The sequence below is a fragment of the Pantherophis guttatus genome, chromosome 5 (assembly GCF_059756535.1).
Source record: "Pantherophis guttatus breed Tessera chromosome 5, ASM5975653v1, whole genome shotgun sequence".
Taxonomy (NCBI): domain Eukaryota; kingdom Metazoa; phylum Chordata; class Lepidosauria; order Squamata; family Colubridae; genus Pantherophis; species Pantherophis guttatus.
This window is the reverse complement of record NC_142067.1, coordinates 79,374,597-79,400,743: the sequence shown is the minus strand read 5'-3', so window position 1 is coordinate 79,400,743 and position 26,147 is coordinate 79,374,597. Positions and strand designations below refer to the sequence as shown.

The 26,147-nt window shown below is 45.5% G+C and overlaps 1 protein-coding gene across 6 annotated transcripts in view; it reads right to left on the bottom strand.

The window, feature by feature from the left end:
• Positions 1–4,583: 4,583 nt before the first annotated feature.
• MAP7D2 (MAP7 domain containing 2) overlaps positions 4,584–26,147 on the bottom strand; it is a 113,050-nt gene continuing 91,486 nt past the window's right edge. For 4 of the 6 annotated variants that reach the window (XM_087871361.1, XM_034433996.1, XM_034434022.1 and 1 more), the window contains 2 exons: positions 7,385–7,660; positions 4,584–6,036 (listed from right to left, as the gene is read on the bottom strand). In XM_087871361.1, the coding sequence (XP_087727487.1) occupies positions 7,411–7,660 (250 nt within the window). In that variant the 3' untranslated portion in view covers positions 4,584–6,036; positions 7,385–7,410. Of the gene's footprint in view, positions 6,037–7,384; positions 7,661–11,691; positions 12,229–22,594; positions 23,785–26,147 lie in introns of those variants that run through there. The other 2 variants (XM_087871359.1, XM_087871360.1) reach the window with 2 other exon arrangements.

Sequence of the window (26,147 nt, the reverse complement as noted above, 5' to 3'; positions counted from 1 at the left end):
ATATTTGTTCCTGTCGCAGCCAACAAACCGTCTGATATTCATGTTCTCCTCCCGTAGCTGTCTGATCTACTGTGGCTCTACTCAGAGTATCGCTGACATACATTTCACGTCCTGGCTTAAAAACGACATCAAGATTATAATGCTGTAAACTGAGCATCATGCTTTGCAAGCGCTTCAGGGCACACAGAAGAGGCTTTTTGAATATAGTTATTAACGGTTTGTGATCAGTTTCAACTGTAATTATATCTCTACCATAAAGGTAATAATGGAAGCGCTGGCAAGCAAGTACGATACTTAAACATTCTTTCTCGATCTGAGCATAGTTTAACTCTGCTGGCGAAAGCGCTCTGGACGCGTATGCAACTGGCTGACCTTCTTGTAACAGACAGCATCCCAGACCGTTCTTACTTGAGTCGCTTTGAATCGTAACCATCTTTGTGACATCATAGTTTAATACTGGAGCAGTAAGTAACCAAGCGTTTTATCTCTTGCACTGCCTGGTCATGTTTAGGGAGCCAGTGCCAAACTGCGTCTTTATCCAACAGAGGTCTCAATGGCTGGCAAACCTCAGAAAAGTGTGGCAAGAATTTTGCTAGATATGTAACAAAGCCAATAAATCTCTGCACTGCTTTAGCATCAGTAGAAGGTGGCATGTTCACAATAGCTCTGATCTTGTCTGGGTCCGCTTTTAACCCTTGTGATGTTAAAATATGTCCATGAAAGTGGACTTCTCGCACCTTAAATTGCAGCTTCTTTATACTGAGCCTCAGCTTCACCTGCTTACACCGCTCCAATAGTGCCATCAATTTCCCGTCATGATCATGCTCCACTTCATCATCAGTGTCGCCACACCCAACTATAAGGATATCATCAATAGGCTCAATTCCGCTGAGGCCACTCAATAATTCCTGCTGCTTCCTTTGATAGGTCTCTGGTGCTCCAGATACACCAAAGGGCAGTTTAAGCCACCTCTTTCTGCCCCAAGGAGTCCAAAACATAGTCATATAACTGCTCTCTTCGTCCAGTTTACACTGTAAAGAGGCATCCCTGGCATCAACAAGTGTAAAACCCCGTGCCTTAGGCAGCTTATGCAAAACATCCTCTAACATTGGCATTGGGTAATGTGATCGTTTCAAGGCCATATTCAAAAACTTGGGATCGATGCAAATTCGGATCTTTTCTAACTTCCTAATCACCCCACTTCCCACTTCTGACACCACCATATTACTTATCCAGTCGGTTGGCTCGGCTACTGAAACAATATGTCCCTCTGCTTCATATTTATCCAACTGTGCTTTAACCTGTGCTTTAATGGCTATAGGGACATTGCGTGAGGCACTTTGTACTGGAGGGACAGCGGGATCAAGTTGAAAGTGAACCTCTCCTGGAACGGATGCAATAGGGCCCTCAAACACCTCCCTATAAACTTGGAGGACTTGATGCTTTATCAATGGTCTCCCCAAGGCTTTGGAGGAATAGGTTTCAACATTATGCAACTCCCTCGGAATGGTAAATCCCATCAATCCCAAACGCTCACACGTTGAGCCTGACAGTAACGGCTTTTGATCTACATCCACAATTTCAAATTCCAATTTGTGAGTAACCCCACGTATGTTACACTCTGTATAAAATAAGCCTAGTGACTCCATCAGTTCCCCCAAATATAACTTTAATGTGGCATTACTAGGCTGAAGGGGTGTCTCAGGTGCCAATTTCCTTTTATCCTTTAGGCTCATCACATCGCATGTTGCCTCTGAGTCCAACTGACAAGATTGAGTTATATCATTAAATTGAAGATTAACAAACCACTTTTTGCCTTTTGAATGTACTGCACCAATGCATTCTTTCGTATAGATCGCATCTGTGGTAAACAGCGATACATCCTCTAAATCCGGCGTTTGCTCGACCATATGCAACTTCCTTGCTGCCAGACACACCCCAGCAAAATGGTTCAGCCTCCCACACACCCTACAGATTTTACCATACGCTGGACACCGATCTTTCCCACGTGCATGCACATTGTCACAGTATTTACATGGTGTGTGGTTGTCTGCTGACAAATTGCGAGGCTTCTGTTTGAACTGCTGCTGTTGCTGACGATTCCTCACATTTGGCTGGTGCCTGGAAGCTACATTAACACAGTTGGTCTGTTTATCTCGCTCCAATGCCATCAGCCGTTTATCTGTAAGTTCAGTAGTCCGACATATTTCTATGGCTAATTGCAACGTTAAACCATGTTCCCTTAATAAACGGCGGCGTGTACTTTCCTTGGCAACACCCAAAACTATTTTTTCTCGGATAAGTTCGTCTCTTAGGGAACCGTAATCACAGCTCACCACTCTTTCCTTTAAGCGTGTTACAAAGGCGTCTATCATCTCCCCTTCTTCCTGCGTGCAGCTGCCAAAAAGATATCTTTCATATATAACATTCTTATGCGGTCTGAAGAAAACTTCCAAAGCATCCAAAATAGCCTTAGTATCAGTCCTCTGCTCTTCTGTAAGAGTTAAATTATGCTTATAAACATGAAGACATTCTGTACCCATCAATCTTCTTAATGTGGCAGCTTGTACTGCTGCCGGCTTATCATTTAGGCCTGTCGCCAAAGAGTAATCTTCAAACTCTGCCCTAAAGTTTTCCCAATTAGTGCTAGAGTCCTCACTTACTCGCATGGGTTGCGGCAGTGGTATATTATCTGCCATGGTACTATATTTCTTACTTCAAACGCTCCACTTTCAGGACTGAACCACTTCTGACACCATGTTTCGGATAAGCTTTTATTAACAAAGTTAAACTAACAAACAACGCTTATAAAGCATCTTCAAGGGCAACACCCAGGAACCGGAAACACCTCATAGAGGCACATAAAGATTAAAAGCAACACAACCCCATAACAACCTGCTTCAACTTAAAATCTCTAAATAGAAATGATCCTTTGCTCTATTTGTTGAGAAAGGTATATTTTTATTAGAAGTCAAGTGCATTGCAATAGTGCATAGCCAGAACTGAGAATCAAATCCCTGAGTTCAATTTTTCCCTCCCTTAGCTGCTTCCCATCACTAACACTCCCCCGACCAATCAGATTCAAGCAAGAAGTTTTGAGAATGGTCACTTCAAGCATGGGTTGGTATCAGGGGTGAAATGTTCCTGGTTCGGACTGGATCGCCTGATCCGGTAGAGATGGTGGCGGGTGGTTCAGAGAACTGCAAAAATCCCTGCTCCCCCTCCATGTCCAGCTGAGCCGCGTGATCATCAGAGGCTTTTTTTTTTACTTTTAAAAGCATCTTTTCTTCGGCCGAAAAAATGCTTTTAAAAGTTAAAAAAAAAAGCCTCTGATGATCGCGCAGCTCAGCTGGGATTGTCAGAGCCTTTTAAAAGCATTTTTTTTACAAGAGGTTGTAGAAAATATGCTTTTAAAAGTAAAAAAAAAATGTTGGCCACACCCACCCAGTCACATTACCCCACCACAACCAAGCCACTCCCACAGAACCCTTAGTAACACATTAGTTGGTATGCAACTGCATTCTTCTCCCAGCTGGGTGACCTTGAAACAATGTTCAGGTTGATACAGCAAGCAGTGTCTGGTTGGTGGGGGGGGGGGATATAGCAGTCACTCTCACTTTCCCCAAGCAGCACTTTCACTTTCCCCCAAGCAACTCCCCTTCCATCCACCCTTCCCATGATTCATGGCAGACTGTCACTGCATTGTATTGAAACACAAGTGAGAGTGAGGTGACAGCTGACTAGGATACTATAAGTAGGATCCATTCTTATGCAGGTACTTATGGTAGTCCTAAGGGCAATGGTGGGTTCCTCCCGGTTCGGCCGAGCCGGTAGTGGTGATGATATGATGTCACCAAACCAGTTCTCTTTGTTCGGGAGCTGGGCCCTCCCACCCTCTCCCCCAGTGCTATTCTTACCTTTTATTTGGCCCCGCCCCCAATCTATTTGCTGCCTCCCGAGTCCCAGGAAGGGAAAAAACTGTTTAAACTCTTGCCGCGGGGCTTCAAAGGACCGCCCTAAAGCTGATCAGTGTTAAAAGGCAGTGTGGTGCTAGACCAGTGTGCTCGAAAAACAAATGGGTAGACCGGTGCCTCCAAAAACAAATGGGTAGACTGGAATGCTCCAAGAACAAATGGGTAGACCAGTACAGCTCTGCAAGCAGTTAAAAGCCTGGTAGACCAGTAGCTCTGCTAAATCCTAAAGAATTGTCACATGACCATCAAACCACACCCACAAAATAAGCCACGCCCACAGAACTGGTAGTAAAAAAAATTAGAACCCACCCCTGCTACAGGGATAATACAACTCAGCAACTTGGGTCTTCTTAGTTCAGAAAATATGTAACATATTGTTAGGCTAACCAGGAGTGTTCCTAATTAGGCTGCTAGTTATATTTGTCTGAAAGATATAATAAAGCAGGATCCTCCAGGGTTTTAATGACTTGAGCCAGAAGGCAGGTTCTACAACTGAAGGATATCTTCTTGAATCTGCCTTCCAATATTGCTGAGGAAAGAATATTAAATGAATAGAAGACTGATATTCAGGAAACCTTATAGAAATGAACACACACAAGCAAAACTACATGCTTCAAATAAGGATTCTATATTTTGATGGAACATACACAACTGGCATGAATTGATTTCTCGAACAAGGACAAAAATACCACCATCACAATATTATAGCCATATATGATAGGTTGATATATTTTATTGTGTAAAATGGGAATTGCAGGATTAACTTGAAAGACATTATACCATGCTACAACATATTGCAAGCCATCAAGGAATTACTTTTGTGGAAATACATCTGTAAGCAATAATGTATATTGTCACTTATTTTTGTAGCTTGTTTAATTATTAAATGGGTCAGTTTTTTAAAGACACAAGAAGAGAGTTATAGTTTAACACACATCAACATAAAAAAATTCATTAGCTTTAGCAACATTTTTCTTATATAGAATAGGACAAAATGTGACCTCTCTGGGCAGCACAGACTATAGCATTAAAGAGGTCAATGAAATTTGAAATCCCTTATGCCAAATTCCAAGATAAATTAAATCTATACAAGTTCCATTGATTTTTAACAAGAAAAACCTAAATAAGAGCTTAATTCTTGTTAAAAGCAACAGTTATTAAAATGCTTGTCTGAGCTATGTCATGCTCTTCATATATTTTAAAATACCAATTATCTCAAAAACCTTTCTTCAGTCACATTTGTCAAGTGAAAGATCCTAACAGTTTATCATGTTGAATAAGTATAATTTTCTGCATTCGTAATTACATCTTAGTATGTTGCCATGTGTATATATTGTTTATGTTATTACAATGCTGAGTTTCAGAATTCCAGTGATTTATGAAGTCTGATATTGAGAACTGATACATTTTCAATATAAACATTTCAGTTTTGATCCATTAATACAGGCTTATGAAGCAGTATAATATACATAATTAAATGTAGCTATATTTTGTCCCAAAGGAACAAACTTAAATATGTTTTAGACCCATGTAATAAAGACCTTCTAATTTTAGCATATATCGTCATCACAGCATAATGCTAACTAAATTATTGATTAAAACAACATAAAATTTGTTATGTGTCACATGTTGATGGATAATTCTAATTCTATACTGTCTTCAAGACAGTTGGATTCCAACAGTTGCATATTATTTTTCAAACCTTTTCAGTTATAGATCTTCAGTGAAATACTTATAAAATGATATTAAGATGGTCCTTCAGTAAAAACAACCATATTGGCAATTTTTTCTTTTAAAATAATTGGAATCCATTGAGAGATGTTTAGGACACACATTTTCACTAGACCATATTCTAAACAAAACTCCCACAAAAACTCCTCAAACCATTAAAAAATTCTGCTTTTTATCGAGTGACTACTCAGCAATGCATTTGGGAAAACTGTAAATTCAGTGCAGAATTGGTGGTATCCAGTGTTGCAGACTGCAGCAGCTTGTTAAAAGGACAGGCTCTTATTTTACTGACAGTAGTAGCATTGAGAATGTTCTATTTTCTCAATTTCCTCTGCCAATTAGAAAGAGAAATACAGTGAGTATACTCAAAAGTACTGAATCTTGAGCAAAGAAATCACAAATACGGATGTTATCCTTGAATAGTTGAACCATCATTATTCATGCATCTGAACTTCCAGTAGCAAAACAGGTCTTATCATGTTATATAGTTAATCAGTTTACAAATTACTACATCTATCTTACTCCTTATTTACCATTTTGATCTCTACCATCCATTGTGATGGCAGGTAATATTCTATGTACCTAATTTGGCAATCCATAAATGCTTTTGCTAAGTTAAGTTTGTTAACCTTTATACAACAGTATAAAGGGCACAAGATTCTTTGACATACATTTTAGGATTCATTTTTGGATTTTATAGTACATCACTGTTTTTAGATTAAGTAAATTGATGCAAGGATATAGACAGATATCCCTAGATAAGCCAAGTGCATCTCCTATGAATGGAATTTATATATATATAAACTGCATACATTCTCTTTAAAAGTGTCCCAAAGTTGCTTTTTCAAGAGGCAACTGGACTTTCTGGTTTTTCTTTGAAGACATTTCACTTCTCATCCAAGAAGCTTCTTCAGCTCTGACAGAAGCTTCTTGGATGAGAAGCGCAATGTCTTCAGAGAAAAAACAAGAAAGTCTAATTGCCTTCTGAAAAAGCAACTTTGGGGCAACCATGACCTGGATGACTGAGACTTGATGGAATTTATTTGCTTTTCTGCCATCACCAGAAACCTTTCTGGTTTATAATTTTTCTTTTTCATCCCCCCCCCTCCCCCAATGTGGCTGTGCTTAACATAACAAGGGAAAACATAGGCAAGACAAAAAACAACATAGTCGTTTATTTTTAAAGAAAGAAATGAATTGATATCTGTCAAAAAACTTTTGACTGGAAAAGAAAGCTGAATGGTTCTATTCTATGAAAGGACCATACCAGTGGTGGGTTCCTCCCGGTTCGGTCCGGCCGAGCCGGTAGCGGTGACGATATGACGTCACCGAACCGGTTCTCCCCCCCTGTCCTCCCACCCCCCACCCCCACCCCTTTATTCTTACCTTTTATTTGGTCCCACCCCCAATCTATTGCTGCCTCCTGAGTCCCAGCTGATGACTAGAGGGAAAAAAACTGTTTAAACTCTTGCTGCAGGGCTTCAAAGGGCCGTCCTACAGCTGATCAGTGTTAAAAGCAAACAAATGAGTCAGGTCGTAAGTGCGAGGACCTTCCAGAAATGACTCTGACCAGCTAGCCACGCCCACCTAGTCACATGACCTCAAAGCAACGCCCACAAAATAAGCCACGCCCACAGAACCAGTAGTAAAAAAATTTAGAACGCACCCCTGGACCATACCTTATTGCTATGTAGTGATGTATTTGTCAACACAAGGTACTTAGTGTTGTCTCTTGGCCTGGGCTATTAAATCCATCAATCAAATTTTTATTACAATCATCTATGCTAATACTTTCACTTGTTAATTTTGGGTAAGTGGCCTGGCCAGTAAAATCTAGTAGTTCTTCAAGAGCCTTCCTATTATTTGATCCATTTTGGTCCAAAGTAATTCCTGGCATCGTTTCATTAAATGGTGAAAATTCAGGGACAGATAAAAGTTCTTCTTTTGAAGCAGGACTATAGAAAGGAAGAAAGGAAAGAATCAAGATATTGCTGTATATCTTAAAATATATAAGTATGACAATAAAACTGTCTTTATGTGATTAGAAACATGATTTTATCTCACTTATTTTAAAATGGAAGAATAATAGGATAAGAGAATATGTATTAGGTATATATTAAGCCTTGAACCGAAAGAACCTGCTATCCTAAATTCTTTTTTTTTAATTTTTTTATAAATAGTTTTTATTGAATATAAATATTAAAAAAGACATACGTAACATATACACAACGAACATTTATACAACATATACACAAAAAGAATATAATTTCTTCTTAAGCATTTTTTCAGAGTGACGTTCTACAATTCTACTTATAATATATTCCTTCACCTTTCTGTAATCTAATAATATTTTTATTACATATATATGTATCAATCGGTAATATATCCCCTATATTTTTTGTATATTTCTAATTTTCAACCAATTATACCAATTATTCCATATTTTATAATAGTCTGATTCTTCTTTTTCTTGTAATTCTTTGGTTAACCTATCCATTTCAGCGCATTCTAAAATTTTCCCTATTACTTCTGTTTCACTTGGTATTTTTTCTTGTTTCCAATTTCTTGCATAAGTTATTCTTGCAGCAGTTAATATGTGAATTGTAAGATATTTGATATCCTTAGGGTATGATTTGTTAAATATTCCTAATAAAAATGTTTCTGGTTCTTTTTCAATCTGTGTTTTTGTTATTTGTTCCAACCATTTTTTGATGTTAGACCAAAATTTCTTTGCTGCCGGGCATGTCCACCATAAATGATAGAAAGTCCCTTGTGCCTTTTTACACTTCCAACAAATTGGGCTATTTTTAGGTTGTATTTTTGCCAATCTGGTTGGAGACATATGCCACCGATAAAACATTTTCAGTTGGTTTTCCTTGTACGCCGTTGCTTTCGTTAACTTTAGGTTTTCCTGCCAGAACTTTTCCCATTTTTCCAAAGGTATTGTGTGTTTGATATTTTGAGCCCACTTAATCATCGTTTCTTTGACTGTCTCTTCTTCCAATTTATAGCGTAGGAGAAATTTATAAATTCTACTAATTAATTTATTTTCTGAATCTAATATAATTTTATCTATTTCTTGTTTTTGATTGTAAATTTCATATGTTTTATATGCTCTCTATATTTGGATTGTATTTGAGTGTAAGTCCACCAGTCTATTCCTCTGTGTAAATCTGTCTCCAATTGTTGTTTTGTCTTTAGTTTGCCTTGATAGTCCATTATATCTTTATATCTAATTATTTTTGTCTTATCTGTTAAATTTGGGTGTCTAATTGATTCAGCCGGTGCTAGCCAATTTGGTATCTTCATATAATGTTGTTTTTTAATTTTAAGCCAAATTTGTAATAGTGAGTTCCTTATTGTATGTGTTTTAAAATATGAATGTGTTTTGTATTTCTCATCCCACATAAAGGAGTGCCAGCCAGTTTGAAGTTCGTGTCCCTCAATTGTTAAAGTTCTAGAGTCCTTTAATTCTATCCAATCTTTGACCCACGATAGTACTGCTGCTTGGTAGTATATCTCCCAGTCAGGGAGTGCAGCTCCTCCTCTATCTTTTGTATCCTGAAGCAGTTTAAATTTTATTCGTGGCCTTTTCCCTTGCCAAATAAATTTAGATGTTATTTTATTCAGCTTTTCAAAAAACGGTTTATCTATTTTAATTGGGGTGACCTGAAACAAATATAAAAATTTAGGTAATATAATCATTTTGATGGCTGAAATTCTTCCTAGGAATGAAATGTGTAAATTTTCCCATTTTTCTAAGTCTTTCTTTGTTTGTTCTAGTAATTTATCATAATTGTTTTCTTTAATTGTTGAAGTTCTTGTAGATAAGCAGATTCCTAGATATTTTATTTTTTTTGTTGTTTGAATTTGTATATTATCTATCAAATCTTTTGTTTGGATTTCCGTAAGGTTTTTAACAATTAGCTTCGATTTACTTTTATTAATTTTTAGTCCAGCCACTTCTCCAAATTCTTCTATTTTTTGAAACAAATTAGGTATAGATTCCATAGGGTTTTCTGTCAAAAACACTAAGTCATCAGCAAAGGCTTGAACTTTGTATTCTTCTCTATTAATCCTTAAACCTTCAATTCCTTGATCTTCTCTAATTTTTTTCAACAGGGTTTCCAATGATAGAATATATAGTAAGGGGGAAAGTGGACAGCCTTGTCTAACTCCTTTTGTTATATTAAATTTGTCTGTTATGTCATCATTCATAATTATCCTTGCTGATTGCTTGGTATAGATTTCTGCTATAATTTTCCCAAATTTTTCCCCAATTTGCATATTTTGTAGTTGTTCAATCATAAATTTCCAATTTTGGTTATCGAAGGCCTTTTGGGCATCAAGAAAAACCAACACTGCCTGCTTCTCCGGGTGTGATTCATAGTATTCTAAAGCATTAAGTATTATTCTCATGTTGTTCTTTATTTGGTGTCCCGGCAGAAATCCATTTTGGTCTGGGTGTATATATGTATTTAATACTGATTTAATTCTTTCTGCCAAGATTGCTGCAAATATTTTGTAATCGGCATTCAATAATGAAATAGGTCTATAGTTTTGTATTAACTGGAGATCTGTGTCTTCTTTTGGAATGATTGTTATTATGGCTTCTGTCCATGAATTTGGTATCTTGGCTTTCTCCATAGCTTCATTATATAATCGCAACATATTCTCTCCCAATACTTCTTGCATTGTTTTATATATTTCTACCAGTAGCCCGTCGGGACCCGGTGTTTTATTGTTTTTTTGCTTTTTCAGTACTTCATCTAGTTCTAATTTGGTTATTGGCCTATTGAGAGTAATTCTTTGTTCTTCTGTGATTTTTGGCATTCCTGATTTCTCTATGTACTGTTTTATTTTATCTTCCTCTATTTTCCCCTGATTATATAGATTCGCATAAAATTTCTTAATATCTTTTTTGGCCTCTTTACTATGTTGAATTTCTCCTTTATCATCTTTCAATTGGTATATCATTCTTTTTTTCTGTTCTTTTTTCAGTTTATAGGCTAGCCATCTGCCCGTTTTATTTGCGTGCTCGAAATAGTTTTGTTTCGCCATTTTTATTTTTTGGGCTAGTTCTATTTGGTTTATCAAATTCAATTTATGCTTAATCATTTCCCATTCTTCTCTTATTGTTTTGTTCTGGGGCTTTTCCTGGAGTTTTTGTTCTATTTGTTTTAGGTCTTTCTCTAATTTATCTAATTGTTTTTTCTTCTCTTTATTCTTTTTCCTCGTATATGCTATTACTAGGCCCCTTATATATGCTTTTAAAGTATCCCATGTGTTTTGTAAAGAGGTTTCCTCTATTTTATTTATCTGAAAGAATATTTTTACTTCCTTTTCTAACATAAAATTAAATTCTTTTTCTTTACATAATCTTTGGTTCATTGTCCATCTCTTACGTCTTCTTTCCCCTTTCCAGTTTATGAATAGTGGATTGTGGTCTGCCCATTGGTTTGTGCCTATCTCAATTTTTTCTACTTCTGTTTTGATACTTGGGGTCATCCATGCCATGTCCAGTCTTGACCAGGAGTTATGCGGATGGGAGTAAAAGGTGTATTGGGCCTCTTCTTCATGTGTTTCCCTCCATACGTCTGCCAAGTTTAGTTCTTCAGTCATAGTAAAGAATTCTTTTGGAAGTATTTCTTTTTTCTTTTGTTTTTTTTCCCCAGTTTTATAGTCTTTCTTTGCATTTACTATTGCATTATAATCCCCTTTTACACAAATATCATCATATTCTAATTCTGCTAATTTTATATGTAGGTCTTTAAAAAAAACCTGTAGTTTTTGGTTAGGTGCATAAATCTAAATTCTTAAGCAGTATGACACACTGGAATCTTCTTCTGATGCATAGTATTTATATATTATATTTACTGACATTAAATACATTTGATACTTTGAATATAAAACATTTATTTTCAGGTGATGGTGAAAATAAAAGAACAAAAGACAAGGAAGGGATTTATTAACTAAGCCTTTTTCACTGAAACAAGAATGTTTAAAAGAATCAGTGCCAGGTTGCAGTGACTAACCCTCTGATATATCATAATCCTATAAGGGCCTGCCCCAGCTAGTCCCTCAGGAAAGTAAGACTTGACTCCATTGAGCTGAATCAAAAGAACTTTTACTGAAAGAGTGTGGTTGCAGTAAAGTCAGGCAAAATCTGAAAAAGCCTGTGCAAAATACAAAGCAATTCTTCAATTTTCCCAAACCCAACCCCCCTGATCAGTCCACCGGCAGCCAATGTGATGATGCAAGATTGTTTTGAGAACACTGAGGTGCTAGGCAGGTAAGTTAACTCTCAAGGCATGACAGCCTTGAATCCAGGCTGGAATGGCTGGGAGGTAGTCTGCTTTGTCTCTGAAGGCAATCCCCCCTCCCTAATTCCCAGGCAATTACAGCAAAAGCATGTGAAAAATGCCAGCAGCCAGCCAGCCAGCCTTCCCACCCACCCCTTCCAACAGAATGGCAGGATACGATGTGGACCTGACATGCTTCCCCCTGAACAGCGACATTAGTCCTGGAGAAGAAAAATCCAAACAGGGAGAGAAGAAACATAAAACAGGAAAAATGTCATTTAGGTTTGTCAGAATACTGATTATGGAATACTGATTATTTATTTTATTTATTTATTTATTTATTAAATTTATATCCTGCCCTTCTCCCCGAAGGGACTCAGGGCGGTGAACAGCCGAGAATTAAAATAACATACAATATAAAAGTTAAAATAATTAAAAATAAATTAAATTAAACGGCCGCCCCAATTTAAAACCTCTAGCAATACAATTAAAAAAAACAAACCTAAAACCTATTCAGGCCAGGTCGGCTTGCTGAAATAAAAACGTCTTCAGGGCCTTACGGAAAGTGCGGAGATCCGGAATCAGTCGTATTCTGGGAGGTAGCTCGTTCCAGAGGGCGGGTGCTCCCACAGAGAAGGCTCTCCCCCTGGGGGCCGCCAGCTGACATTGCTTGACCCACGGCACCCTGAGGAGGCCCTCTCTGTGAGATCATATTAGCCGGTGGGAGGTTATCGGTAGCAGCAGGCGGTCTCGTAAATACCCCGGCCCTAAGCCATGGAGCGCTTTAAAGGTGAGAACCAACACCTTGAAGCGCACCTGGAAGACCACCGGGAGCCAGTGCAGCTCACGCAGGAGAGGTGTTATATGGGAGCGCCATGTCGCTCCTGTGATCACCCACGCGGCCGCATTCTGGACCAGTTGGAGCCTCTGGGTGCTCCTCAAGGGGAGCCCTATGTAGAGAGCGTTAGCGAGAGGCGAGAAGTAACGAGAGCATGAGTGACTGTGCATAAGGAATCCCGACTCAGAAAGGGGCGCAACTGGCGTATCAGGCGAACCTGATAAAAAGCCCTCCTGGCCACGGCCGTCATATGCTCTTCTAAAGACAGCCGTGTGTCCAGGAGGACGCCCAAGTTGCGAGCCCCCTCTGTGGGGGTCAATGACTCGCCCCCAATAGCCAGCGATGGCGCCAGCTGACTATATCGGGATGCCGGCATCCACAGCCACTCGGTCTTGGAAGGGTTGAGTCGAAGCCTGTTCCTCCCCATCCAGACCCGCACGGCCTCCAGACACTGGGACATCACTTCAAGGGCATCATTGGGGTGGTTTGGGGTGGAGATGTACAGCTGAGTATCATCAGCGTACAGATGGCATCGCATCCCAAATCCACGGATGATCTCACCTAGCGGCTTCACATAAATGTTGAACAGGAGTGGCGAGAGGACCGACCCTTGTGGCACCCCACAAACAAGGTGCCTCGAGGTCGACCTCTGCCCCCCTGCCAACAGACTGCAACCGGTCGGAGAGATAGGAGGAGAACCACCACAACACGGTGCCTCCCACCCCCAATCCCTCCAGCCGGTGCAGCATGATACCATGGTCGATGGTATCAAAAGCCGCTGAGACATCTAATAAGACCAGAACAGAGGAGCAACCCCTGTCCCGAGCCCTCCAGAGATCATCAACCAACACGACCAATGCCGTTTCCGTGCTGTACCCAGGCCTGAAGCCGGACTGGCACGGGTCTAGATAGACGGTTTCATCCAGGTACTGCGGGAGCTGTTGCGCAACCACACTCTCAACAACCTTCACAATAAAGCGAAGGGTGGAGACAGGACGGTAGTTAGCCATAACAGCCGGATCCAGAGAAGGCTTCTTAAGGAGGGGCCTCACCACCGCCTCTTTCAAAGCAGGCAGCAGGAAACCCTCCCCCAAAGAAGCATTTATAATCCTCTGGAGCCAGCCTCGTGTAACCTCCCGGGTAGCCAGTACCAGCCAGGAGGGACACGGGTCCAGTAAACATGTGGTTGCGTTTAACCTCCCCAGAATCCTGTCCACGTCCTCAGAAGTCACAGGATCGAACTTGTCCCAGATAACATTCTCAAGACCTGCCTCAGCCATCCTGCTGGAATCTACCCAGTCAGAGTCCAAGCCTTCCCGAATCTGAGTGATTTTATCGTGCAGATACTGTGCAAAATCCTCAGCCTGCCCTTGCAAGGGGTCCTCCCACGCTCCCTGATGTAGGAGGGAGCGGGTCACTCTAAACAAGGCAGCTGGGCGGTTATCTGCCAATGCAATAAGAGCGGAAAAGTAATCACACTTTGCCGCTTTTATCGCCACTAAATAGGTCTTAATATGAGACCTAATTAGTGTTCGATCGGATTCCGAGCAACTGGCCCTCCAACCACTCTCTAGGCATCTTTTCCGGCATTTCATCCCCCTCAGCTCCTCGGTGAACCAAGGAGCTGGGCAGGTGCGACACCGGGTCAGAGGCCGCAAAGGCACGACACGATCCAAAGCCCCGGCGGCCATCCTATCCCAGGCGGCCACCAGATTGTCAGTCAGGTCGTGAGCCAAAGCCTCAGGAAATGGCCCAAGCTCCCTCTGGAATCTCTCCGGATCCATCAGGTGCCTGGGGTGGAACCACCTAATCGGTTCCACCTCCCTGCAGTGGGGTGCAGTGGTCAGAAAGTCCAGCCTCAGAAGAGAATGGTCAGACCATGACAGGGGTTCAATAGCTATATCCCCTATAACCTGGCCATTCAACCACTGACCAGAGACAAAAACTAAGTCCAGAGTGTGTCCTCCCGTGTGAGTGGGGCCATGAATTAGTTGTGTCGGGTCCAAGGCCGTCATGGAAGCCATGAACTCCCGGGCCACCTCAGACGCCTCACCGGCCAACGGCAGGTTGAAATCCCCCATGACCACCAGTGTTTTAAAAGTTATGGTGTTTTAAAAGTTTAGGGGCTTTAACAAGGCGATGGTCAGTCCACTCATTCTGAGCTGATGGGAAATCTTTCCATGCCATTAAGTAATGAAGGGTCCCCTATGCTTACGGGAATCTAGGGTTTTTTGGATTTCAAAATGCTGTTCCCCCTCAATCATCAGTGGCATTAGTTTGGGGGTGGTGAATTGAGCTAAGTCCTTGGTCAGTACCAAGCAGGTAAAGAAAAGCTCCCCAAAACTTAGAGGTGAATTACACCCCTCTATCTGAAATGACAAGTTGGGGTGCTCTATGTAGCCTGTAGACATGGTGTAAAAATAGTTTGCCCAAATCCTCTGCTAAGGGAATCTTCTGACAGGGGACAAAATGCACCTGCTTAGAAAATAAATCAGTTATCATCAATATAATTGTATTTCCTGAACACTAGTATCCCTTTATACAGGTGCTCGTGAAGAACCTCATTTATCAACTGCATAAACACTGCCAAGGTGCTCTGGAAGCCAAAAGGGAGGCCTCTAAAATGGAAGTATTCCAAAGGGCAGTTGAATGCAGTTTTTCACTCATCCCCCTCCCCGATTCTCACATGACAGTAGGCTGCTCATAGGTCCAATTTAGTGAATATTTTGCCTTTGACCAAATGGGCTAGCATGTCTTTCATCAGTGGTAGATGTTCTCCAAAGAAACAGCATTTAGTCCTCTATAATCCACCCATAGAACTGTTCTGTCCCCGTACCACACATGCACCCCCACAGACGGCTCGGAGTTAATAAGCCACACGACAAAACTCTTTGAAGATAAAGCTGGCAGCAACCCAGTGGCTAGCTGCCAATTCAGACTTTACTCACACAAAACAAAGATTAGACTGCAAGCATTCCGATAAAACAGGCAGAGTTTCAACAATACAAGGATTAATCCAAATGCAGTCCGATAAAGCAGGCAAAGTCCAGTAACTCAGAGATCATGGATTATTTCCAGTTTTTGCTCGTCACAAACTGAACCGGCAACCACACCCACATATATACCCTGTGGGGTGTGGTCCAGTGACTCAGCTAATCTCTGGCACGCCTTCCCCTCTGCTGCGCACGCTTCTCCCTGCGCCTCTGCTGAGGGTCCAGCCAGCACTTATCTTCTTCGTCGCTGTCCACCTGTGGCTGCGGGGACGTGCTTGGCTCTGAGCCTATCGTTTGGCCTTCGGTGTCCTCCGAAGGCATTGCCAGAGAGGAGGGTCCTGGAGAGGGAGGCCTTGCCAACTCCTCTCCTTCACTCTCAGAGTCTGCATCTGTCGATAGCCCAGACTCAGGCAACGGAGCCACAACGCTATCCCCCACCGCAGGGCCCTTCCCCCACAGCTGACGGTTGGGATGGGAACTGGTCATGGAAGGCCCGTACCAGGTCAGGGGCATGAACGGAGGAAGCATCCACCCAAAAGAAATCCTCGGGCCCGTACCCCTTCCAGGTAATCAGGTACTGGAAACGCCCCTTCAGCCAACGGGAGTCCCGGATGCTGTCCACCTCGTATGTCGTGGAGCCGTCCTCGGCGACAGTGGGCGGGGGAGCAGGTGTCATCGGGCATCGGAGGTGGCACGGCGGGGCCTCAGGGACCAGAAGGGACCAATGGAAAACAGGGTGGAGTCGCATGGATCATGGTAGGGTCAACCAGTAGGCCACTGGGCTGCTGACTGCCTCGATGGGGAAGGGACCGATAAAATGGTGGTCGAGCTTCTTCACTGGCTGGTCCATGGGGAGGTGTTTCGTGGACAGCCACACCCGATCTCCAACCTCCAGCGGTGGCGTTGCCCGTCGAGAGCGGTCGGCAACCCATTTATAGTCCTCCTTCACCTGGTTCAGCTGCCGACGCACCAGCTGCTGCACCGCATGCAGCTCCGAAAGGAAGTCCTGGGTCTCGGGAACAGGGGAATCCGAGATGGACAGAGGGGACAGCCATGGATGGTATCCCACGTTGGCATGGAACGAGGTCATCTGGGTGGAGGTGTGTTGGGAGTTGTTGAAGGCGAACTCCGCCAGGGGAAGGTACTCGGCCCAGTTGTCCTGCTGCTGATTGACGAAGCAGCGAGGTACTGCTCCAGGATGCCGATGACCTTCTCCGTCCCCCCGTCAGTCTCCGGATGATGCGCCAATGACAGACACACCTGCACCTCCAACGCGGCCATCAGGCTTTTCCAGAAGCGGGCCATGAATTGGGCCCCGCGGTCCGAAACCACTCTGTCCAGCAGGCCATGGAGGCGGAAAATGTGTTGCAGGAACAATCGAGCTGTGGTGCGGGCCGATGGCAGTCCACGGCATGGAATGAAGTGTGCCATCTTTGTAAGCATGTCCATCACCACAAGGACGGTGGTGAACGTGGCGGACAGTGGCAGGTCTGTCAGAAAGTCCATGGAGATGGCTCCCCAGGGTCTCTCCGGTGTCGGCAGCGGCTGGAGAAGTCCAGGAGGTGGGCCGGACGCGGCTTTGGCCTGTCGGCACGTCACACAGGACGTCACGTACATGTGCACGTCGTGCCATACCTGAGGCCACCAAAATGTCCGCATCACCAGATTCAGCGTCTTAAAGAATCCGAAATGTCCCGCCGCAGGGTTGTCATGGCACTGGTTCATGACGAGAGCTTGGAGCGGACTCGTGGGCACGTACAACCGGCCTCGGTGCTTCAGTAAGCCCTCCTCCAAAGTCCATGGGGAGGCGGGGCCAACGTCCGCCTTCCGCTGTTGAGACCAGTCGTCCTGGCACTGCGCTTCCCGCACCTGAGCCCACAAGTCCGTTGGTTCCTGGACCACGGCCAAGGATTCCACTGGCAGCACCGTCTGCGGAGGAAGGAAGTCCTTCGGGCAGAAGTACTCCGGCTTGCGGGACAAGGCGTCCGCCCTCAAGTTGTGGCCGCTCGGGATATAAGTCATGTGGAAGTTGAACCGGGCGAAAAACAACGACCACCGGATCTGCCGCTGGTTCAACTTCCTAGCGGTCGTGAGATGCTCCAGGTTCTGATGGTCCGTCCGCACCTCCACCTGGTGTCGGGCCCCCTCGAGATGATGCCACCAAGTCTCAAACGCGGCCTTGATAGCCAGCAACTCTTTCTCCCAGAGATGGTGTAGTTGCGCTCGGAAGGATTGAGTTTCCGGGAGTAATATGCGCAGGGAAAAAGAGTGCTGTCATCTGCCGGGGCCTGTAACAGCACCGCCCCAATCGCCACATTGGATGCATCCATCGCGACCACGAACGGACGATGTGGATCGGGGTGCCTCAGGACAGGTTCCGTGACGAAGGCCTGCTTCAGGACCTCGAAGGCCTGTTGCTGCGGGGGACCCCACTGGAACAGAACCTTCTTCCGAAGGAGCTGGATCAGCGGCGAGGTCAGGTTGGCGAAGCCCGTGATGAAGGTTCGGTAGTAGTTGGCAAACCCCAACAGACGCTGGATGTCCTTCACCTGACGAGGGGGTTCCCAACTACGCAAGGCCTCCACCTTGCGCGGGTCCATGGCGATGCCTTCGGGGAAGATGATGTGCCCAAGGAACTCTATGGAAGTCTGGAAGAAGAAACATTTCTCCAACTTTGCATAGAGTTGGTGCTCCCGCAGGCGCTGCAAAACCTGGCAGACATGCTGGATGTGGCTTTCCTGGGACCGGGAATAAATCAAAATGTCATCCAGGTAAATGATCATGAACCGATCCAACATGTCCCGGAACACGTTGTTCATCAGATGCTGGAAGACTGCGGGAGCGTAGGTCAACCTGAACGGCATGACGGTATATTCGAAGTGAATATTGGGTGCCAAATGCCATCTTCCACTCGTCCCCCTCTCGTATCTGCATCAGGTTGTAGGCCCCTCAGAGGTCGAGCTTGGTGAAAATCGAGGCCTCCCGCAACCTCTCCATCAGCTCCGGGATGAGCGGCAGGGGGTAGCGATTCTGCATGGTGATTGCGTTTAACCGCTGGTAGTCGCAGCACAGGCATAAATCCCCCATCTTCTTCTTCACGAAGAGGACTGGGGCCGAGAGAGGGAAGGCCGAAGGCCGGATGAACCCTTGGGCCAAGTTTTTGTCCAGGAAGTCCCGTAGGGCTGCCAACTCGGGCTCAGACATGGCATACAGGTGTCCCGCGGGCAGTGGCGCATTGGGCAACAGATCCACCGGGCAATCATAGGGTCGATGCGGGGGTAAGCGGTCCGCCTCCTTTTCGCTGAACATGTCGACGAAGGGCGTCAGCTCAGGAGGCAAGGAGACGGCAGGGATGGAGACGTCCTGGCCGGCACAGGTGTGGCAGATGTGGTCAAGGCACTGCAGGCTCGGGAAGGAGATGGCGTTCCTCAGCCAGGCCACCTGTGGATCGTGGGCCCGAAGCCAGGCCATCCCCAGGACCAGCGGGAAATGCAGGTCCGCCGTCACATAAAATTGGATCGCTTCCTCGTGGGCCCCAATGGCGAGGCGCAAAGGCTGAGTCGCAAACTTAATGGGCCCCTCTACAAGTTCCCGCCCATCAATAGTCTCGACCCTCAACGGAGGGTCTACTGGAACCAAGGGGACCACAAAATGGTCCACGAAGGCCTGGTCCATAAAGTTTGTGGTGGCCCGAGTCCACCAGCGCATGTGCCTGAAGCCCCTCCGACCGGTTGGCTAACAACACCCGGGTGTCCAGGATCAGGTGTCGAGGGGGCCCAGAGTCCACATCCGCTGAATCAGGCGGGGCATTAATACGTGCCCGGCCTAAGGTTTCCCGCAGGCCGGGCCTGCCTCATTTCCCAGCTGGTCCCACCGACATTCAGGAACAGGCATGAGCGCCCCACTGCGCTTCCTGGGGCAGGAGGCGGCAAAATGTCCAGCCTCCCAGCAATAGAGGCACAATCCCCCTTGGCATCTCCGCATTCGCTCCTGGGCTGTCAGGCGAGATCGGGCCACTCCCAGCTCCATGGGCTCCTCCGCGGTTGCTATGAAACGCGGGGTGACCCAGGACACTGTCGGTGCAGGACGCAGGGGTGCAGAAACGGTCGGAGGTTCTTGGACGGGCCGGCGGATCTTGCGCCATTGGAAGCGGGCGTCAATGCGCAGACACTGCATTATGAGGGCGTCGAGGGTCTGAGGCACCTCCACCCGAACCAGCTCGTCCTACAGGTTGTCGGAGAGGCCATCCTGGAAAGCTTCCCTTAATGCTGCATCGTTCCAGTCAGAGTCCTGGCCCAGAAGCCGAAATTCAGCCACATATTGGTGCAGGGGGTGCTTCCCTTGATGGAGGTCCTTGAGGCGCCTGGCTGCTGCCTGAGTCTTCAGGGGGTCCTCGTACATCACCCTCAGATGTTGCCAAAAGCCCTGATAATCTGCCAACAAGGGGCTATTCTGCAGCAATAGGGGCATGGCCCATCGGGCGGCATTGCCAGAGAGGAGGTTAATTTCGAATGCCACCCGAGCCCGGTCATCCGGAAAGTCCTCCGGCCTCATAGCCATAAACAGTTGGCATTGTTCCATGAAGGCCGGGAACATCTCCTGCTGCCCAGAGAACTTATCTGGCACATTGATAGGGCATTTCCGACGGGGAGGAGGAGGAGGTGGAGGGACAGCTGCAGGAGCATTTCCCAAAGCCAGCTGCGCAGTTAGCTGGCCGACTTGCTGCTGCAGGAGCTGATTATCAGCTTGTAGTTGTTGTATTATTTGCTGCAGTTGTGGGTCCATCTTGGTCAGAGATGGGTTAACGTTTGGGGTGACGAGCAAGATGTTCTGTCCCCGTACCACACACGCACCCCCACAGACAGCCCGGAGTTAATAAGCCACACGACAAAACTCTTTGAAGATAAAGCTGGTAGCAACCCAGTGGCTAGCTGCCAATTCAGACTTTACTCACACAAAACAAAGATTAGACTGCAAGCATTCCGATAAAACAGGCAGAGTTTCAACAATACAAGGATTAATCCAAATGCAGTCCGATAAAGCAGGCAAAGTCCAGTAACTCAGAGATCATGGATTATTTCCAGTTTTTGCTCGTCACAAACTGAACCGGCAACCACACCCACATATATACCCTGTGGGGTGTGGTCCAGTGACTCAGCTAATCTCTGGCACGCCTTCCCCTCTGCTGCGCACGCTTCTCCCTGCGCCTCTGCTGAGGGTCCAGCCAGCACTTATCTTCTTCGTCGCTGTCCACCTGTGGCTGCGGGGACGTGCTTGGCTCTGAGCCTATCGTTTGGCCTTCGGTGTCCTCCGGAGGCATTGCCAGAGAGGAGGGTCCTGGAGAGGGAGGCCTTGCCAACTCCTCTTCCTCACTCTCAGAGTCTGCATCTGTCGATAGCCCAGGCTCAGGCAATGGAGCCACAACAAGAACAAACATCCCATCCTTCTTTTCACAAAGCAGGACAGGGGCTGCTACTCATGATCAGGCTGGTTGAATGAACCTGCAGGCCAGATTTTTGTCAATGAACACCCACAGTTCATCTAACTCTCTTAGGCAATTTAGCCCCGGGTAGGATCTCTATGGCAGAGTCGTCTGGTCGGTGGGTGAGGGGGTTGTTCGTCCAAATATTTTTTTGCTGAATACCCTTGTATAGGTCATCGTTCAGCCCATCTTTGAAACAGTTAATGAGGATTTCCTCCAGCCAGTCACTGAGTTGGCATGCCAGGTCACATAATTCCTCGGTGTACTCTGCCACCACCCTGCAGCCTTGATGCAGTTTTGATGTGGTCCCTCGCTTTGCGGTCAGCTGGGGGGTATTTGAAATGCCAAGGAAGGGCCATCATGAAGCGATCAAAATTTTTCAGCTCCAGTGCTTTCGCATTGTGGAATGTCACTATCCAGTGTGCTGCGACCCCTTCCACTGCCAGGATTAACTTCTGGCGCCCTCAGTAGGGATCTCCGGCCCATATTCTTGCATGTACATCAGAACATGGGCCAGGAAGAACCCCAGTTATTGGGGGTTCCCATCCAATTTCACACCAATGGGTGAGGTGTTCCAGCTCTTTGTTGTCAGTTGGCCAGCTCCTGCCAGGCAGCAGCCCTAGCGGCCTTCCTTAGCACTGCAGTTATGGCAGCTGGGGTTGCTGAAACCCCTGCCATGGTGTCTAATGCTGACGCTCGTCCCCCATCTTCCTTATCTTGGGTCTGCTGGGCCTCACTGGTGGCAGCCATGGCATGTGGCTTGTGTGCTTTCAGGGTTTGGAAGGCATGCATCATGAACCATATGGCTTGCTTCATCAGCATGTTGGCATGACCAGTTTTTCCACCTTCCTCCTCCTCGCCCTCAAGCTCTTCCAGCTCCAGTTGCCCTTCTTGCCATTAGCCATCTCAAGTGATGGTCGCCCCTCTGGTTATTCCTTCCCAGTCTTCCTTCTTTCCAACACCAATGGACTATCTGAATCTCGACGAATCTCCTAGGCTCCTGACCTCTTCCATCCACTCAGAAATGTCCAGCCCGAGGGGAGGCCTAGACGATGCTTCTCCACAGCACTCAGCTTCTTCCTGGTCACTGCCTTGGGCAGACATGGTGTGAACAGTCCCCATGATAGGGCAGTATGCCTTTCTGGGTTGACTGACTTTGCAGATTTTGCCTAATGTAAGGACCTGCCCCAGCTGGTCCCTCACGAAAGCAAGTGTAAGGTCCGGCTATACGCTTAAGCTCTCAGTGAACCAAAAAGAAAGACTTAAACGGAGGCTTGAATAAGAATCAACATTTAATCTTTGATCAAAGACAAAAGGCTGGGTAAAACCATTCCAAACACATACAAAGAGATATGTATATGGGAGGGTTCACATCTTCAGAGAAGATGTAACCACGTTTTATACCTTTAAAGCATCAGTTAGATCCCCAATTCTGGCCCCTTAATTTATGTTTGTGTATTCTTTGTTGCCCTGCAAAGGAATCTAAACTTCCAATTAGTCTTATCTTTGTTTACTTAATTGGCCACTTAGCGCCTGGCTCCTGAAGACCAGATCTTACCCAGATCAGACATAAATTAGGATTGAGATGTAAATTACCCCTTTGTTGATGGCTGGAGTTCCAACAGATACGTACCATGTTTTTAGGTGGCACAGAAAGAGATTGATATGAGCAGGTCAAATGGCAGGGACATACGTTTGACAAATACCAGATACATTTCAGAGGCCTAATGACAATATGTTTGTAACAGGAGATACAAATAGAAAGGAATAATATATGTGATACAAAAGCACAATATATATGTTACAGGAACCTAATGATTACAAAATAACAAGCTTTTACTAAATCTAGTATATCAGTATTTTATATTCTATATTATTGTTTCCCTACATTTCACTCTTTTTATTTAAACGATGGAATGCTTTCCATCATGCTGTAAAAGAGGTACATATTTAGTAGGGATGGTTTTAAGGATCATGTGAGGTTCAGTTGGGGAAGAGTTTGGCTGCGGGTATAAAAGTCCCGAGGATCAAAAACATTGAGACAAGTTGTGGAACCAAAATAAAGAGCAGAGTCATTGTCACCTTTTCCAAAGAATGTGCGGGGAAACCAGCAGCAACAGAGCAGAAAAACAGCAAAGACAACAAAAACAGCAAATCAAATATATCCAATGGGTGTCCAGTCTATCCAGTTCATCAGTGAACAGGTCAGCAGGCGATGCTGGGGAGCGGTGAAGTTTCAGCTTTAGTCCTTCTAGCTGTTGGACTTGCCACTGCTCAGGGGGCTCGGGGACGTGCTTGACTCGTGATGCATGGACCCACGCTTTGACACCGTCCACTTTCACAGCCGTGGGGGTGCTCAGAAGAACCTGACGGGGTGTAGACCACTTGGGCTGAGTGCAGGTGGGAGAGAGTTCTTTGATCCTTACCCACTGGCCCAGTTCAGCCAATGGTGGCACGTCAGCAGCTGGAGGTAAAGCGGATTGGACCTGTTTAGAGATAGAGGACAAAACCTGCGCCAGATTATGCAAATATGAGGTGATATTTCTTTCCCCTTCACTAGAATCTGGCAGGGCAGAAGCAACAAAGGGTCTCCCATACATCATTTCAAAGGGTGACAATCCTAATTTCCCTGAAGGCAGGGCTCTAATTCTTGCTAAGGCTAGTGGTAGTACCTTAGGCCAGGGGAGTTGGGTTTCTTGGCATAATTTGGACAAGTGTGTTTTCAGGGTTCTGTTCAAACGTTCCACTTTCGATGAAGCCTGTGGTCTGTAAGCAGAGTGGAGGTGCCAAGGGATGCCTAAAAACTTACTGACATCCTGAGTAACCTGTGAGGTGAAATGCCTGCCATTGTCAGACTCGAGACCCTTAGGGACCCCAAATCTTGGGATAATGTGATCAACTAAGGCATTCACCACCTCTCTGGCTTTTTGGGTGGAGGTAGGGATGGCTTCTGGCCATCCAGTGAATAAATCCACAAATACAAGAAGATTAGATTTTGCTCCCCTTTTTGGGAGTTCAGTAAAGTCTACTTGCCAAGCCTCCCCTGGATATCGGGCAGTTCGAAGACGACCGAGAGGAAGCGGACTGCCCCCTCGGGGGTTGTTCCTTTGGCAGATGTCACATTGAGAAACAACAGTCTTGCAAAGGCCACGCAAGTTTGGATTGCAATAGCGGGATGTGAGCCACTTCTGGAGTGGGCGAGGACCGCTGTGAGACATGCGATGAGCTCGTTGAACAAGTTTCCACACCATTTGTTGAGGGAGCTGGATTCTGTTCTGAACAACCCACCACCCATCGCACCACTTGCCATCAGGGTGTAGCTGGTCCCTAGTATCATATAGGGCAGGAAGGTGTTGCGTGGGGTCACAGGGAAGCAAAGCTGAGAGATTCTTGGGATTGACAGCAGGGCCAGATTCAGCAGCTTGGCGGGCCCAATAATCAGCAGCCCGGTTCCCACGAGAGATTTCACTGTGGTCTGTCTGGTGTCCTCGACAATGAATGATAGCTAGCTGGGATGGCTGTCTGACAGCTGTGACAAGTTTTTCTAGCAAGGGCTTCATCTTTAGACTTTTCCCATCTGCACCAGTAAAGCCATGAGCCTTCCATAGAGCAGCATGAGTGTGTGCAGCCAAAAATGCATAACGACTGTCAGTATAGATATTAGTGCGCAGTCCAGCTGACAGATGGCATGCCTCGATCAGGGCTAAAAGCTCGGCTGCTTGAGCGGACCAGTGAGAGGGGAGTTGTCGTAGGAGGAGGGGGCCATCTCTACAAACTACAGCCAGTCCTGTGTATCTTTTCCCATTTTTTACAAAAGAAGAGCCATCAGTCCAGAGTTGGGACTCAGGATTGTCAAAAGGTTCAGTCCTAAGATCTGCACGAATGCCTACCACGGATTCCAAGACGGCTAAACAGTCATGCTGTGGACCATCCTCGGGGGGGGCAAGGCAAAAGGGTAGCTGGATTCAGCCTTTCACATCTATGAAGCTGAACAGAGTCTGATTCTAAAATCTGGCTTGCATACTTAGAAATCCGGCATGAGGTGGCCCATGCTGGGAGTTTCTGTTCGAGGAGAGCTTGAACTGAATGAGGCGTATAAACATTAAGGGGAGCCCCCAAAGTTATTTTATGAGTCTCCTGGATGAGGATGGCTGTGGCTGCAACAGATCGGAGACAGGCTGGCCAGCCTCTGGCCACTGGATCCAGGATTTTTGAAAGGTAAGCCACAGGAACTCTTTTGGGGCCCAGTTTTTGCAATAAAACGCCCAGGGCACAACCCTTCATTTCAGAAACAAAGAGTTCAAAGCCTTTCATTTGATCGGGTAAAGCCAAGGCAGAGGCACGGCCCAATGCATCTTTCAAGTCCTGCCATGCTTTCTGATGTTCCCCTGTCCACTCCCAGGCCATGTCCTTTTGAGTTAATTGATAAAGGGGTTTAGCAATGACAGAATACATTGGAATCCACAGCCGGGCATAGCCAGTGATGCCTAAAAAGGTCTGTAGCTGTTTAACGTTAGTGGGTGTAGGTAAGGCTGAAATAGCCTGTAGGCGGCTCTCATGTAGGAGCCGACAGCCTTTGCGCAGAACAAAACCCAGATACTGTACTTCCTGAGTGGCCCATTGGACTTTCTTCCTAGATACTGTGTAGCCCTTTTCAGCCAAGTGATTGAGGAGGGCGATTGAAGTATCCTCAACATCTTTCTGGTCTTTGCCAGCTATTAATAAATCATCCACATATTGTAAGAGGGAAGTTTGTTGGGTGTCAAAGTCTTTAAGATCCTGGGCAAAGGCTGCAGCAAAAGCAGTTGGACTGTTACGGTAGCCCTG